Raw genomic sequence first — 17,500 nt, forward strand, 5'->3', positions numbered from 1 at the left:
ATTAGAGTTGATGTGGTGGCATGACCTTCTAGTCTATTCTGTAAGAGTTGATGTGGTGGCGTGACCTTCTAGTCTATTAGAGTTGATGTGGTGGCATGACCTTCTAGTCTATTCTGTAAGAGTTGATGTGGTGGCATGACCTTCTAGTCTATTCTGTAAGAGTTGATGTGGTCGCGTGACCTTCTAGTCTATTTATTAAGAGTTGATGTGGTGGCATGACCTTCTAGTCTATTCTCTTAGAGTTGACTTAGTGACATGGCCCTCAAAGGCTATTCTATATGCTATTTTGTTAAAGAAGCATATTCTGGTCTGATTGATGTCGACTTTAATTAAAGGCTATTGTATATGCCCTTTTGTTGTAGGTGCATATTCCGGTTTAATTAACGTTGACTGGTTTGACTCCAATTAATGTCAGCACTAATTAACTAATTGTTATCGTTCAAACCCTAGCTTGTTTTCAAACTAGATTTCCCCTTCAAGACAAAACAACAACATCATTGCAAACTGTAAAATCATTGTTTTATAAATTATGCTGTTTGTGATGATCGAAATTGAAATTGGATTAATTGATTAACTGAAATTGAATACATTTGATTGGATTAATTGGTTAATTGACTTGTTGATGAATACAATTAGATTCATTGCGTAGCCATACCTCCTGATAATCCGGGTAGTCATCCGGTGACAGCTGGGAATAGGCGAGCTCACGCTGCCGTGGTATCGATAGCGGCTCCAGGATGCTTGAGGCTTTGGTGGGAAGGGGTCAAGCGGGAGAGGGCGGAGGCGAAAGTGGGAGTGGGGCGGGGCCGGGGTAGGAGTGGCGGTGGTGTTCGGCGTGGAGGCGCTCAGCCTCAGAGGCGCGCATGATGACCGTGGCGGGTGTCACCGTGGCAACCCCCTTGCCAGAGGCGGCGCAGGGAACCTCGAGGAGGGAGCGAACCGCTTCATGGGAGGGGCCTCCACGCTGTGGTGTCGCTGGAGGGCGGGACGGGAGGCGGGGCTTCGGCCCTTGTAGGCGGGAGACAGGAAGACGCCTGCGCGTCCGCTAAGGGACGACGGGGAGCAGCGTCGGTCCGACCCCGTGGACGTCGAGGTCGTCGACATCACCAGCTGAGGGTCGCCGCCGGTCGCCATGGAGACGAGCCCGGGGGGCGGCGGCGCCTGGAAGGACGTGGACTCTGACTTGAGCGCGTCGATGCAGTTGGTGATGATCTGGTTGACCTTGTCCACCTCCTTGGCGATGGTGGAGATCTCCGCCACGGAACCCTGCGCTCCGACATCCTCCGGCCCCAGGATGTCCGTCGTCGTCGGCGCCCCCCCCCGCTCCTGCTCGGGGTCGCACAGCTGCGACGCCGGAATGGGCTCCTCCCGACGCACCTCCATGTAGTTCCCCTTGGGGGCGCCAGAGGGCCCTCCTCCCCTGAGGGGCGTGTCCATCATCACCTCCTGCAGCTGCAGCTGGTACGCCTCCATGGGGGGCATCCTGTGAACGGACCCCCTGTCGTCTCCTCCCCCGGGTCCGCCCCCGACCGCGCCCTCGGCCTGGCCCCCGTAGCGCAGCTCCATCAGACTCCTCTTCATCTGGCTGAGCTTGCGGCTGCGCTCCTCCTCCCTCCTCTTCCTCCGCACGCAGTGCCAGGCGGCGCCGAGCGCCAGCAGCATTCCGAACAGCGTGCCCAGCAGCGTCATGATGTAGTGCGTGGCGTTGGACTCGCCGGGCAGACGCTCGCGCACCGCGCGGGGCCCCGTGGGGATGGTCAGGCACGTCTCGTTGAAGCGCAGCGCGTTGCGCACGGACACCACGCAGTAGGTGTAGTCGGTGTGCGGCCGCAGGCGCGACAGCTCCAGCTCCTCGCGCGGCAGCTTCAGCGGCTGGATGTCGGTGTAGAAGCTGTTGTTGTACTGCACCAGCACGTACATCTTGCGGAACGGGTCGGGGATGTGGACCGAGACCACGGCCGTGTGGCCTTGCAGCGTCGTGCTCAGGTCCTTCAGGGTCATCACTGGCCCGGAGCCAGATCCGCCGCCTCCCACCAGCCCCGGACCCAGGTTCACGCGACTCGTGCTGATTGGCTCGTCCGGAGGAGGCGGGGACCCCGAAGCGCACTCCTCGCAACGCGATTGGCCGCCGCCGGGAATCCCTCCTCCCCCGGCCACTCCCCGACCCCGCCGGGTCCGAACAGGTAGGTGTTGGCGCCGGGTCCGCCGCTGCGGGGGTCGTCTGCGCAGACCGTCTTGAGAGCGTGGAAGGCGTTCCGGTAGGTGGGCATGCGCGGGTTCTGGCTGAGCAGGCTGTAGCCGTGGAAACCGGGCGGAGAGTCGCAGGCCATGCGCTCGCGCGTGCGGTTGGGGAAGTTGGCCAGCCAACGCAGGGAAGCCAGGAGCTCGCAGGTGCAGCTGAACGGGTTAGAGTAGACCTCGCACGTGCTCAGCTTGGGCAGCCCATGGAACGTGCCGCCGTCCAGTACCTGGAGAGGATGGACAGGTCAGAGACTGTGTGTGTGGGTGTGTGTGTGCGTGCGTGCTTGCATGTGTGTGTGTGTGCAGCTGAACGGGTTGGAGTAGACCTCGCATGTGGTCAGCTTGGGCAGCCCATGGAAGGTGCCGCCATCCAGTACCTGGAGGCAATTCATGGACAGGTCAGAGGGCCAATCTCAATTCTCTATTTTCCCCCTTCCCCCTTCCCCTTAGTTTTGCGCGTGCACGTGAGACGAAGGGCTATCTCAATTCATTCAATTACATTGCTGAGTGCACAACAATCCTGCATTTCTCTGACTAATGAACTCCATGCATGTCTAGTTTACTAAACTCAATTAGCAGCGAATTCCGTTTGATATCAGCGTAGACAACTAGCGACATTGATACATGCTTTAGCACACAGGGACGCCGGAGGAAACACGGCAGCTGATACGTTTTCGGCACGAAAACGAGCAGAAATTTCTGAAGTCAAAATACGCTGCAAAGCAAATGTGGGAGTGAGTCATGCGTTCAATGTTGTAGCCATTCATAATTGTATTGTTGTTATTGTAATAATTTGTAATTCATTCCTGTTCATGCACCTGTACATTGTTGTTGATTATGCTACAGGACACTGATTACAGAAATGGGGTTGGAGGGAAGGGTCACTGGTAGTGTATGTATGTGATATTTATGTGATATTCCATTAAAGAAAAAAACCTTACAACGTTAATGTCAATGCAAGGCAATAAATGCATAATGTTTTTGTTATTATTTACTTTTGTGTGTGCTGTGTGTCCTTCCAGGAGCTAAGAACTAAAACAGGGTCAGGAACAGACAGGGGGGAAGTGACCGCTGCGACCTGGCAGTATTATGAGGAGATGCATGAGGTATATATATATATATATATATAGCAACATTATAGCAACAGAATTTGTTGATTGTAATCCAAGATATCTTGTTGAGCCCTCATCTGCCGCCAGCACCTCCTCACCTCAGACTCGACCCTCCACCTCTGCAGCCATGTCTCAGCCCTCTACCTCTACCTCTGCAGCCATGTCTCAGCCCTCTACCTCTACCTCTGCCATGGATAGCCCCCCAACTCCCTCACCCAAAAACAGAGAAAAGGAACAACCATGTCCTTGATTACCTCACTGAGGAGTCACATAAAGAGGAACAACCATGTCCTTGATTACCTCACTGAGGAGTCACATAAAGAGCAGAGGAGAGCATGAGAAGAGTGAGAGGTTCTTGAACCTCTTTGAGAAAATGGTCGATAAGCTGTAGTTTTGTTTTTTGTTTGTTTTATGTTTGCTATTTGCACTTTCTCAGTTTTATACATTTCAGTGCCTTGTTTTTTTTATACTTTTTTTTAATATATGTGTGTCATTTAAGTTATTTTTGTAATGGTTCTGTGTTTAATATATTTTTTATATATGCGTTTGCCCGTTGTGTTTATTTTATTGGGCAATAAAGAGAAATGCTAACAAAGACATTGTGTCATCACATCAATGAAGTTCAAAACCGTAATAACTGGAAAAGATACAAAACACCTGCAGTGTAAAAATATTTATTGCAAGCAGACGGTACTAAGTAGTACACAGTGTTGCCACAGTTACCTTGAAAAAGTAATCTGATTACTGATTACTGATTACTCCTTTAAAAAGTAACTTAGTTACTTAACTGATTACTTGATTTTAAAAGTAACTAAGTTAGATTACAAGTTACTTTATTAGTTACTTTCAGCAGCTGCCGACAACACCCCCACCGCCTCAACATAAAAATGATAACCGGTTTTGCCAATACTCACTATACTGGAAGTGCATTTTAACAGTAATGCCAACAATGTATAGCAGACATCCCAACCTAACCTACCTAGATACTGAAATTCAGATGTTTGTTCAATAATGTCTAGTCAGTACATCAAATAAGGAAGGCCTATTGATAGAAATTGTGATAGTGAAATATGTAGATTTTGGTAGTTTGGCCTTTTCATGTAGCCTTGGCAACTAGCCATCTAGTATAGGCCTGAGTAATATGCAAATGAAATTACTCTTGTTAAACTCACCTCAACAAGTCTTTTGCAATCATTTAACCCACCGTGAGCAATGCTAAAGTCACTGTTACAAACAGTGCAGTGTGCAAGACTATCATTATGTTTTACTCTTATGAGACAATTGGGTACACTTTTGTGTAGTCTGATATCAAATGGGTCTTAAATGTTCCTTTTTGAGGGGCACTGACACGCTCCTGTTCCTAGATACACTGACTGAACTGATTAATTAAGTTCGGGAGAAAAGAGATATAAGCCCACCTACACTGAAAACTGATTGGTTGATTTAAAACAGACCAGGATGTGTGAAAACAGACCAGGATGCTCTCTGTCTTGGATGCGCTTCAGGCACACACGCACCACTCCTCTCTCTCTCACAAATGACATGCATATGTGTGACGCCCACCTGGGTGCAAACCACGGCCCCTATGGGTCTAGTGCAGTCAGTGCACGGACAGTGCTAGGCCTGGGTGTCCTAGGCAGCCTAAGTGCCTTATTGGTTTCACCTGCACTTAGGGGTTGGGCTATAAAAGGGGCTTCTCTCTCTCACAGGTAGGCACTATTTGACTTCTTTCCTTCACGGACACACTCTATCATTCTTCATCTCACTCTATCTTAATGATAATTCTCTTCCTTTGCAGCTAACATCCTGATACTGATCTACTAGACGCTCACCACATCCATACACGCACAACATTGCACCAACATACCCTAGACACATATTATTGACCTGATTTGATTGCACTTCTTTAAATAAATTATTATTCTTTACAACTGTTTCTTGTCCCTCATTATGTGATGGTGTGAACGAGCCCACGCCGTTACATATGACACCTGTCATGTTCACGGGGCTTGCACATTGCCTGAAACTAGGGCAGCCAGTCTGTTTCTTATGTCATTCCCAGAGGTTTCATTGTATGCCATTGGTTCACGGGGAGGTTGGGGGTCATACCTATCCCTTCAAATGTCTTCATCTGGAGTCAGTGTGTCACCATTGTCCATACACACATTGTGCAAGAATGCGCAGGAAGCAATTACCTGTGGTGCAAATGTGGGCTTCACCCTCCACAGCTCTGAAAAGTGTTGACCTCCACCTGGTCTTCATCATGCCAAACGCCCTTTCAATTATGCTGCGACCCTTTGAGTGATAGTGGTTAAAGGACAAGTTCGGTATTTTACACTTAAAGCCCTATTTTCAGATAGTTTATGATTAAATAGAACGTTTAAGATTGAAATTTGAACACATGCTGCTGTCCTGAGAATTTTCGGTTTCTGTGGTAGCACCCCCCACCTCCCTGGCAGCAGCTACATAGGTGCACTGGAACAATCTTTCTAAACGCATTAAACTTTCGTTTACAAAGACGCGAAACTCACCGAGTGGTCAAGGGTGTTCACTGATATGCTCACACAAAAATAGCTGCAGCATGTGTCCAAATTTCAATCTTAAACATTCTATTTAATCATAAACTATCTGAAAACAGGGCTTTAACCCTTAGAACCCTAAGCTGTTTTTAGGGCATGTTCACTACCTTTATTCATAAGGATTTATTCTGGTCATTTCATGTATTAGTACTAGCATTGATTTTATTTTGATTTTTAAAGAATTCAAATATAAAAATCATATTATAAAATTCTTATATTTTTGACCTGTATCTCACCACAGCAAGCTCATAGCTCTACATGCATTTCATGTGTGTGTAGGGCCGACTGTCCTGAAACGGGCAATATAATTGCCATGTTGGAGGGATACTCTGGGGTTGAGCAATTTACAGAAATATGTGGTGTGTGTGATTCACGGAAATAAATGCCATTTTTATTTAGCGATGAAAAATGACCATTCTGCGCTCCCATATCTGTGACCACGAACTGATCTGACCTGACTTGACCCAAGTTTGCCTGTTAGCATGTGTGACTATGGTGTATGCACTCATGATGATTCTCAACTTTTACTGCATTGCCATGAACAAGTAAAAAGGCAAAAGGTGTTTCTTTGTTGAACAAATTGGGATGCAATGTGGGCCTTGAATTGGATGCCATGCAGGAATTTGATAGGATCTCAAAACCGGATTATGAAAATGTTTTTGCCATGAAACCTACGATAAGCGTTGGATTATAAACATGCTTTGCCACAAAACAGACAAAAAGCGTGGGAATTAGAAGTCCAGCTATATGAAGTTATTATTTTGCTGTCACTTCGTCTGTTGTATAACCCAGAATGATGTATTTGATATCAAATGATAGCTCTGTGTCTCCTCTTTCATCTGACATATGTGGCATATCTATCGATCATGGGTTGACGAGTAATTCAAGCGAGGTAATGGGTGTGCAGCGTTGGTTTGTGCACATGATGTTAATATTTTTGTTTTATAAGCCAGAAGATCGATATCCATGATACCAATATATAGCCCTGTTTCTCCTCTTTCATCTGATATGCTTCCCATATCTATCACGATCCTGGGTTCGCGAGTAATTCAAAGCGAGTAATGGAGTGCGCCAGGTGAAGCATGAAAGTATAGACTGTAAATATGATGCAATTTGATTTAATTTCATGATTTTTTAAATTTTCATACTTGATCGTCCAGACAAGTGTGTAGTCTCTTTGGAAGCCACACTTCTCCTCTGCCACACTTCTCCTCTGTCACGCAATAACAGAGAAGAGAGGGTGTGTTTTGGCGCACTTCGTCAATCGGGTTCTAAGGGTTAAGTGTAAAATAGCGAACTTGTCCTTTAAATCGCCGCTGTACTTGTCCCTGCACTGGCTCTTTGAATGGGGTGATAAGGCATGTGTGTGTATATATATATGTGTGTGTGTGTGTGTGTGTGTGTGTGTGTGTGTGTGTGTTTATTCATGTGACCGTGTGTGTGTGTGTGTGTGTGTTTGTGTGTGTAAGTGTGTGTGTGTACACATGTGACCGTGTGTGTGTGTTTGTGTGTGTAAGTGTGTGTGTACACATGTGACCATGTGTGTGTAAGTGTGTGTGTACACGTGTGTGTGTGTGTGTGTGTGTGTGTGTGTGTGTGTAAGTGTGTGTGTGTACACATGTGTGTGTGTGTGTAAGTGTGTGTGTACACATGTGTGTGTGTGTGTGCACCTGCAGGCGGTTCATGGACAGGTCCACATTCTCTAGCTCAAGTGTGTGTGTGTGTGTGAGTGTGTGTGTACACATGTGTGTGTGTGTGTATGTGTGTGTGTGTATGTGTGTGTGTGTGTGTGTGTGTGTGTGTGTGTGTGTGTGTGTGTGTGTGTGTACCTGCAGGCGGTTCATGGACAGGTCCACATTCTCTAGATCCAGGCATTCCCAGAAGGCGTTGGCGCTGACGGACTCGATGAGGTTGGCCTGCAGGTACAGGTACTGCAGTTTCCCCAGGCCCCGCAGCATGGCCTCCGTCAGGTTACGCAGCCGGTTAAAGCCCATCTGCAGCACCTACACACACACACACACACACACACACACACACACACACACATATACACACACACACACATGATCACACACACACACACACACACACACACACGGTCATACACACACACACACACACATGATCACATACACACACACACACACATGATCACATATACACACACACACACACAAACACGGTCACATATATACACACACACACACACACACACATGATCACATATACACACACACACACACACACACACACACGGTCATACACACACACACACACACACACACACACACACACACACACACACACACATGGTCACATATATACACACACACACACACACACACACGGTCACATATATATACACACACACACATACACACATGATCACATACACACACACACACACACACACGGTCACATATATACACACACACACATGATCACATATACACACACACACACACACACACACGGTTACATACACACACACACACACACACACACACACACAAACATGATCATATATACACACACACACGGTCACATATATACACACACACACACACACACATGGTTACATACACACACACACACACACAAGCTCACATATATACACACACACACACACACACACACACACACACACACACATGGTCACATATACATATACACACATACACACACACACACACACACACACACACATGGTCACATATACACACATACACACACACACACACACGCACATCAGATCAGAGCCCTACAGGACACAGCAACAAGGCCCCAGTCTTCACGTAGGAGATGACGTTCTTGGTGAGGTTGAGGTAGGTGAGGATGTGTGTGTGTGTGTGTCTGGTTAAAGCTGAGAAGGCCCCATCCCCTCCCGCATTAGGAGATGTCGTTCTTGGTGAGGTTGAGGTAGGTGAGGTTGGGTTAGCGGCTGGCTGAGGCCCCATCCTCCCCGTAGGAGTTGTCGTTGTTCTTAGGTCCACGATGGTGCTGTTGATGTGCTTGGGATGATTTCGAGCGGCTGGTTGCAGATGGCCAGCCACGAAGCCCTTCTCCCCTGATCAGCCAGCGGTCGGTGCAAGACCGGGCCGGATCTTGTTGTTGAGCCGCCCAGGTCCACGATAGTGCTGTTGATGTGCAGCGGGATGGACTGAGCAGTGGCTGGTTCTGGCTGCAGATGGCCAGCCACCACTGACCCTTCTTGGTGAGGTTGAGGTAGGTGAGGATGTGTGTGTGTGTGTGTGTGTGTGTGTGTGTGTGTGTGTGTGTGTGTGTGTGTGTGTGTGTGTGTGTGTGTGTGTGTGTGTGTGTGTGTGTGTGTGTGTGTGTGTGTGTGTGTGTGTGTGTGTGTGTGTGTGTGTGTGTGTGTGTGTGTGTGTGTGTGTGTGTGTGTGTGTGTGTACCTGCAGGTTAAAGAGCGCTGAGAAGGCCCCATCCTCCACGTAGGAGATGTCGTGCTCTGGTGGGGAGGGCTTTCGAGGCGAGGCCAGCGGGCCGCTGAGCGCCGAGGGCGCGACAGGACGGAGCGGATCTTGTTCTCGTTGAGCCGCAGGTCCACGATGGTGCTGTTGATGTGCAACGGGATGGACTCGAACGGCGGCTGGTTCTGGCTGCAGATGGCCAGCCACACGAAGCCCTTCTCCCCCTCGATCAGCCAGCAGTCGCCGCGGCAACCCGGCGTCCACGACAACGCAAGCACCAGCGCCACCGCCCCGGCCGACGCCCACCAGCTCAACAGGCTCCGCCTCCTCTCTGCCTGCGTGCCGGCCAGCGATCGCCGTGGAAACGACCTTGTGCCCTCCACAGGCCCCGTGGGATGCATGGCGAGGTGTTGCCTTGGCGACCCAGGACCTGGTGGCAGCGTCACACACACACACTTGACTGGTCAGGTGAAAAACGTCCCCCGAGTCGCAGCTCCGTGAGGGGAAGGATTTAGCTGACGGACCAATGGGGTCACTTCCTGTGTCACTTCCTGTGTGTGCCTCCACTGCGCGGCGTCAGGGTCATGCTCCTGTGAGTCGGCTGTCGGGTTCAGGCGTGACGCGAGCGACTCCGGAGTGTTGCTCCAGTGGGCCTCTCTGCAGGGTGGTCATTGTGTGGTCTCTCTGTGGAGCGGTCACATGGTCTCTAAACCCTCAGCAGGGCACTTTTGAACATTCTAACCCAAGATTCTATTCCGTAACAATGTGAGGTTCTAAAATTCCATTTTGAATTCAATGAACCCGGAGATTCTTGAAGTCCTAGAGAAGGATACAGCCAGCTGCTGTTTGGCACGCCACCACCTGTGGCTTAGAACTCAGCTGCCTGAAGTCTTGGCTTAGGACAGAGCCAAAGGTTTAGGATGTGACCGTCTGAAGTCCTAGACGATAGAGCGGGCTCAGGGCAGGTGTCAACAGCACCCTCTGGTGGTGGAGGAGTGAAGAGTGTCCACACCTGCATCATTTTTCCTCAGGCACCTGTGTGGCCAGCCCCCCTCTAGAGGACCCAGGTAGTAACTCTGCAGGGAGAAGAAGGAGAGGAGAGGAGGAGAGAGGGGAGGAGAGAAGAGGAGAGGTCAGGAAGGAATGCATGATGGCACACGCACACGCGCCGCCAAAGAGGGAGAGAGAGGGAGAGAGAGAGAGAGAGAGAGAGAGAGAGAGAGGGAGGGAGGGAAAGAGAGAGAGAGAGGGAAGAGAGAGAGGGAGAGAGAGAGACAGAGGGAGAGAGAGAGAAAGAGGGAGAGAGACAGAGAGAGAAAGAGGAAGAGAGAGAGGGAGAGAGACAGAGAGAGGGGAGGGAGGGAAGGAGAGAGACAGAGGAAGAGAGAGAGGGAGAGACAGAGAGAGGGGAGAGGGAGAAAGGGAGAGAGACATAGAGGGAGGGAGGAGAGGAGAGAGACAGAGGAAGAGAGAGGGAGAGAGACAGAGAGAGGGAGGGAGGGAGGAAAGATGAGAAAAAGGAAGAGAGGGAGGGAGAGAGACAGAGGAGGGAGGGAGGGAGGGAGAGAGAGAAAGAGGAGAGAGAGGGAGGGAGGGAAAGAGAGAGAAAGAGGAAGAGAGAGGGAGAGAGTCATTATTTCACTACCTCAGGAATGATGAATGATCAATGATTCTCTATCAATTCAGTTTGAATCAAGGTAGCTTTATTGGCATGACATATTTCTTTGCATTGCCAAAGCAGGACATCAAACAATACAATACAGAACATACAGTAGATATGACATGTATACATATATCTTGTGCTTGAGAATAGTGTTTTTTTTGTGTGGTGTTCACAATGGTGTGGATAGGTGTGCATGTGGTGGTGTTTAATATCTGTCCCTCTCTGTTCCGCTCTGTGGCATCCAGTCACATATTTAGCAGCAAGAGCGCTGTCTGTCCTTGCTGTCCAAGTAAGACGGGCAGTACTTCCTGTTTTCCCGGGTTTGGGAACTCCGGGATTAGGTTGGTAAATCTATGGAAGTAGGTATCTCTAATATGGTCATATTTCTTACATTGAAGAAGAAAGTCTGTCTCAACCTCACCTGTCGTACAGTGACCACAGACTCTTTGCTCTCTTGGCAACCATTACTTTCTTAGTCTGCCTTTTTCTATGGCTAGGCTGTGGTCACTGAGTCTGTATTTGGTCAAGATCTGTCTCTGCTTTATATCTCTGACAGTAGAAAGATATTCCTCCAATAACATTCTAGTTTGTTTTGTTTATTTTGCTTCATTATGCCAATGTTCCAAATATTTTTCTTTAGATTTTTGGATAATCTGGTTGAGATTTAGTCTAAAAGCAGAGTTTGGCTGAGAGAGTGTATAAGGTATTTGTTAGAGGGGAATTACTTAGTCTCAGTACAAGCTGACCAGGGGCGGACTGGGACCAAAAATCGGCCCTGGCATACTTGGCCCAAGCGGCCCTCAAATCGGTCGGGCACACCTAATTAAATACAAAATCTTTGCATTACCCTTAAATATGCATATATTTTCAACTGTCATGGAGCACTGAAAGTGATAGGCCTCATTGGCTATCACTCTGTCTGATCAGAGGTAGCCATGGAGTACATGATCTCCATATTCAAGTAGCCTAGTCTAGGCTATACAAGCAATTATTAAAGAAGAGTTTCTGCTTGAATTCAAAGTATCATTTCAACTGACAGCAGCACCAAACAGTTACTGAATTTGCCTATGTGTAAAGAGCTAAATTACCTAGATTGTAGTAGACATTAATCACTGTAGGACAACTGAAACAACACAAAATAAATGGGGCTGTTGCTGGAAATATTTTATTCCGTAGGCTATACTACATGCTGGAACATTATAGCTGCTGGAACATTATAGCTACATTAACTAATTATCTTTAATGTCTTCAGTCTTTTTAGCCCTATCCATGATAACCCTTATAGGTTACTTTGTATATGGCTTGTGCATGAATATGACTTTTGATTTTTAACCCTTCCAGTCCCACAGTCTTTTAGTCCATTTCCGATAACCCTTCCAGTCTACAGTCTTTTAGCCCATCTTTACCATGATAATTAACCTTTTTCCAGATATAACAAGATAGAACCTTCGGCTCTACTTTGAGAGACCAACCACCACTCATGCCATCGATGTTGAATTTTTGGTCTGGCGGAAACTGATCAATCTGACCAACAATTAACATCGATTTGACACTTTTGCTGTCGGGGTTGCAAATCATTCATTTAGAACATTTAAGTTAAGCTGTTTGTTATTATAATCACAGCCGCGGCCTTTACGTTATCATAACCACATCATTACATTATCGCCAATTGATAAGTCATCATAATCATCATCGTCAGCATGGCATGTCACACATAGCCTACCTGCTCCACCACTGAGTTCTTATCGTAGCAGCCCAAGGCTCTACCACCTGCTCACTGTCCCTCGTATTGCTTGCTTAGATTCTCGTTCAAGCTCAACGAACTTCAACATGTTGCTGACATATGCTAGCCTACTTGAAATATTGTATTTTTGAAGCTTCTATATTGGTGTTACTTTTGCACTATTATCACTACCGGCATCCGCCGCAATTTCGTGTAGGCAACTTCGATTAACTTCTGATGGCTCACAAAATCCTGGCTCTGGGCCAAAATGCGAGGGGTGGGTCTGACGTGAGCTGTTATTGGATCAGTCGACATATGAAAATATGACCAGTGGGCCGCTGTTTGTCCTTCCTTTGGGCCGATCGTTGGCCAAAATGATTAAATTATATATAGCCTATTCTATCGGCCCCAAAGGTGCGTCGGCCCACCGGGAAAATGCCCGGTATGCCAAATGGCCGGTCCGCCCATGAAGCTGACTCAGAGGACCCTTGTTTGGGTTTAGATCCCAGAAATATTCAGAGAATCTAACATTTTGGACCTCAGATGGCACTGCATTAAAACCAGACCTGTTTCTGTGATGAAAGTCATTGTATGGGCTCAGGAAAACCTCTGATAACCATTGTCTATGAGCACAATTCGATACTCAATTCAGAAATACCACTGTAAACTTTACCGTGCAACAGGCAAAATTGTATTTAGATACAGAAAATACTATCTTCTCTGGGCCTGAGCTTGTTTATTAATTGAACTGAGGTAACATGGAAACTTAAATGTGGTCCTGCGGTTAGACCAATCAACATTTGCAATTCTTTTTGGAAATCATGGACTCATCTGGGCTAAAGAGGAAAGGGCCTATCTAAGTATCCAGGCTATCCAACTTGTTCTAGTGCTCAGTTCCAAACCCAACATCTATGACGGTGTTGAGGAGCATTAGTGCCTACAGCATGGGCATCTTGTACATTTGGCAAAGCACAATCAATTCTGAATGATGTATACGGTATGAGGTTTTGAGCAACATATGCCATCCAGGCAACACACACATACACACCCGCCCACACACACACACACAGGTGCACACACACACACCCGCCCTCACACACAAACACACGCACACACACACACACACACACACACTCCAAGAAAGGATTTATTGGCAAAGAACAATGTGGAGAGACTTAGGGCTATATTTTAACGGTCTGAAACGGAAGTGTCTTTGCGCAAAACGGAAGTCACTTTGTGGGCGGATCTTGGGCGCTGATGCTATTTTACCGGCGGGATATTTGACTGTTGCGCCAGGCGCAAATCTAAAATGGGGTGGTCTGAAGTAGCTACATTAATCATAGGTGTGGTTTGGGCGTAACGTGCAATAAACCAATCAGGGCGTCATCTCATATTCCCTTTAACAACAGGCACGCTTGTTCCATAGCTGATTGCTATTATGGTGAAGGCGTATTTGCCAGGCACAGCCAGGGGCGTTCTGGCGCTATAATTTTACTGTTCAGTTAGGAACTGTCAGCTGATTTTTCCTCTTGACAAAATGTAATACAGAATTGTCACAAAGACATACTTTCTGATGTTTTGGGATCACTCTCACTGAATCACGAGATTATGAATGCATGGTGATATTTTTGCTATGTACAATGTAATCTAACATTACCTCTCTATAGACAATGCAGATCTGTCAGATAAGCTCTCCTCCCGATGCTGCCGCTGGGGCATTTTAAGGTTAAATGGCATCGGCATGCAATTCAACATCACGTCTCCTTAAGTCATCTAATATTTCCTAATTTATGTCATCAACACATCCGTGATTCGTGAAAATGTACGCTAGATTTCACATCTTAATGGACACCACACACTGATTTCCCTCGAGTGGTAATATTTTTCTTTGAAATTATGTACGGTTTACCGAAATGGGAACTATGTTGTATAGATGTGGAGCAAAGTGTGCGTTACTGGGCGGCCTGTGAGAAACAGTTTCCAAGTTACCTAACTTTCAACTCTGCACAGTATATCCATTAACTGCATGACAGTAGGCTATTTACAATATTTTCTGTTAAGTAGAGTTTATCATCAACCAATGCACGCACAACATTCGTTTGAGCAGGAGAGAGAATGAATGGGTGCAGCAACTTCAAATTGTAGCCATACTTGCTGCTTTCTTGTACTATTTGCTGGTTAACACCTCATAAAAGCTGATTTAAGCTAATTCACTAACTCAAGACTTTAAGGCCATCATGGATAAAAACGTTTTTGAAAATAACGAAAGGATGGAGGGAACATAAAGCTTGGGTTATTTCAGATGGGCTACAACAAGGTAGGCGCTTAAAACCTTAGCGCAGCTGGAATAATGCTTAGGCTGATGTTAAAGCGCACGCGATGTTTAAAACCATACATAATGGTAAATTGGAACAAAACTAAAGGTAACTTTGGCCTTTATAGGGCTGTATAAAGTTGTCCAAATTAATAGGTCATAATTAGGCGTTGTTATTTGTAAATATATTGCATGTAGATGTTGTAGGCTACTAATTTTTAGGTCACCAATGCACGAACAAAACCGGGAAATGGACAAATATTATCACGGGGGTGTCTGTAGATTGGTGTGCAACACATTCATTCACGCAGGTCCTCAAAATAGCATCTGCATTTGCGCCACAGACTTTAGACCAGGGAGTTCCTGGTCTGTGGCGGGAGTGTTTTCTGAAACTGCAAAATATCAACAGTGAACGTTTGCGCCGGAACACGCCCGTCTTTTCGCTGAACCGCCCCGGTGGTGTCAATTGAATTCCCTAATTTACAGGCACGTACCTGTGGAGGGAAAATTCCAATATGCGCTGACTGCAAAATAGGAAAAACAAAAGCGCGAGTATACAAAGTCAATTGCGCTGGGACGCACGATAGAGCCCTTAATGTGCCGGAGTGAATGAAGAATCTCTCTCTCTACCTCTCTCTCTCTCCCCCCTTTCTGTTAACACTCAGGAGTGAATGAAGAATCTCTCTCTCTACCCCTCTCTCTCTCCCCCTTTCTCTGTTAACACTCAGGAGTGAATGAAGAATCTCTCTCTCTCTACCTCTCTCTCTCTCCCCCTTTCTCTGTTAACACTCAGGAGTGAATGAAGAATCTCTCTCTCTCTACCTCTCTCTCTCTCCCCCCTTTCTCTGTTAACACTCAGGAGTGAATGAAGAATCTCTCTCTCTACCTCTCTCTCCCCCTCTTTCTGTTAACACACAGGAGTGAATGAAGAATCTCTCTCTCTCTACCTCTCTCTCTCCCCCCTTTCTCTGTTAACACTCAGGAGTGAATGAAGAATCTCTCTCTCTACCTACCTCTCTCTCCCCCTTTCTCTGTTAACACTCAGGAGTGAATGAAGAATCTCTCTCTCTACCTACCTCTCTCTCACCCCTTTCTCTGTTAACACTCAGGGTGAATGAAGAATCTCTCTCACCTCTCTCTCTCTCCCCTTTCTCTGTTAACTGCTCAGGGTGAATGAAGAATCTCTCTCTCTACCTCTCTCTCTCTCCCCTCTTTCTGTTAACACACAGGAGTGCTCTCTCCCCCTCTTTTCTGTTAACACACAGGGTGAATGAAGAATCTCTCTCTCTCTACCCCTCTCTCTCCCCCCTTTCTCTGTTAACACTCAGGGTAAAATGAAGAATCTCTCTCTCTCTACTCTCTCTCTCTCCCCCTTTCTCTGTTAACACTCAGGAGTGAATGAAGAATCTCTCTCTCTACCTCTCTCTCTCTCCCCCCTTTCTCTGTTAACACTCAGGAGTGAATGAAGAATCTCTCTCTCTACCTCTCTCTCTCCCCTTTTCTGTTAACACACAGGAGTGAATGAAGAATCTCTCTCTCTACCTCTCTCTCTCTCCCCTCTTTCTGTTAACACACAGGAGTGAATGAAGAATCTCTCTCTCTGCCTCTCTCTCTCCCCCTTTCTCTGTTAACACACAGGGGAGAATGAAGAATCTCTCTCTCTCTACCTCTCTCTCCCCTCTTTCTGTTAACACACAGGAGTGAATGAAGAATCTCTCTCTCTACCTCTCCCCCCTCTTTCTGTTAACACACAGGAGTGAATGAAGAATCTCTCTCTCTCTACCCCTCTCTCTCCCCCCTTTCTCTGTTAACACACAGGAGTGAATGAAGAATCTCTCTCTCTCTGTCCCCTTTCTCTTTCCTCATTGTCTCTCCTGCATTCCATATGTGTGTGTGTGTGTGTGTGTGTGTGTGTGTGTGTGTATGTGCTGCTTTTGTATGACAATGAATGACCTCCAGGGCTTTTATTGAAAACTTGCATAAGTCAAACACACACACACACACACACACACACACACACACACACACACACACACACACACACACACACTACATAAATGAATATGAATGAATTTAGCCCCCAGTTCATATTCAGAGAATATAATGCAAAGACATTAAGCAGCTGGTGCAACTCACACACACACGCACACACACACACAATACGCACACACACACACACACACACACACACACACACACACACACACACACACACACACACTGTACACACACACATACACATGCGCGCGCACGCACACAAGACGCACACATGCACACTGTACACACGCACATACATGCGCATGTGTACTGTAAAGTTATGTGAGTGTTGCTACACATCCCATCAACACAACAGTGTGTGTGTGTGTGTCTGTGTGTGTCAGTGTCAGTGAGAGATGGTTTATGCTTTGCCAATCCTCAATCCTCATCCATCAACATA

At 46.9% G+C, this 17,500-nt stretch overlaps 1 protein-coding gene across 1 annotated transcript in view; it reads right to left on the reverse strand.

The window, feature by feature from the left end:
- The window catches only part of elfn1b (extracellular leucine-rich repeat and fibronectin type III domain containing 1b), an 84,829-nt gene that overhangs the window by 2,727 nt on the left and 64,602 nt on the right, over positions 1–17,500 (reverse strand). The window contains 6 exon segments of the mRNA XM_048248111.1: positions 656–740; positions 887–2,175; positions 2,178–2,468; positions 7,762–7,935; positions 9,346–9,413; positions 9,416–10,439. Of these exon segments, the coding sequence (XP_048104068.1) occupies positions 656–740; positions 887–2,175; positions 2,178–2,468; positions 7,762–7,935; positions 9,346–9,413; positions 9,416–9,764 (2,256 nt within the window). The 5' untranslated portion in view covers positions 9,765–10,439.

Source organism: Alosa alosa, chromosome 7 (assembly GCF_017589495.1).
Source record: "Alosa alosa isolate M-15738 ecotype Scorff River chromosome 7, AALO_Geno_1.1, whole genome shotgun sequence".
Lineage (NCBI taxonomy): Eukaryota > Metazoa > Chordata > Actinopteri > Clupeiformes > Clupeidae > Alosa > Alosa alosa.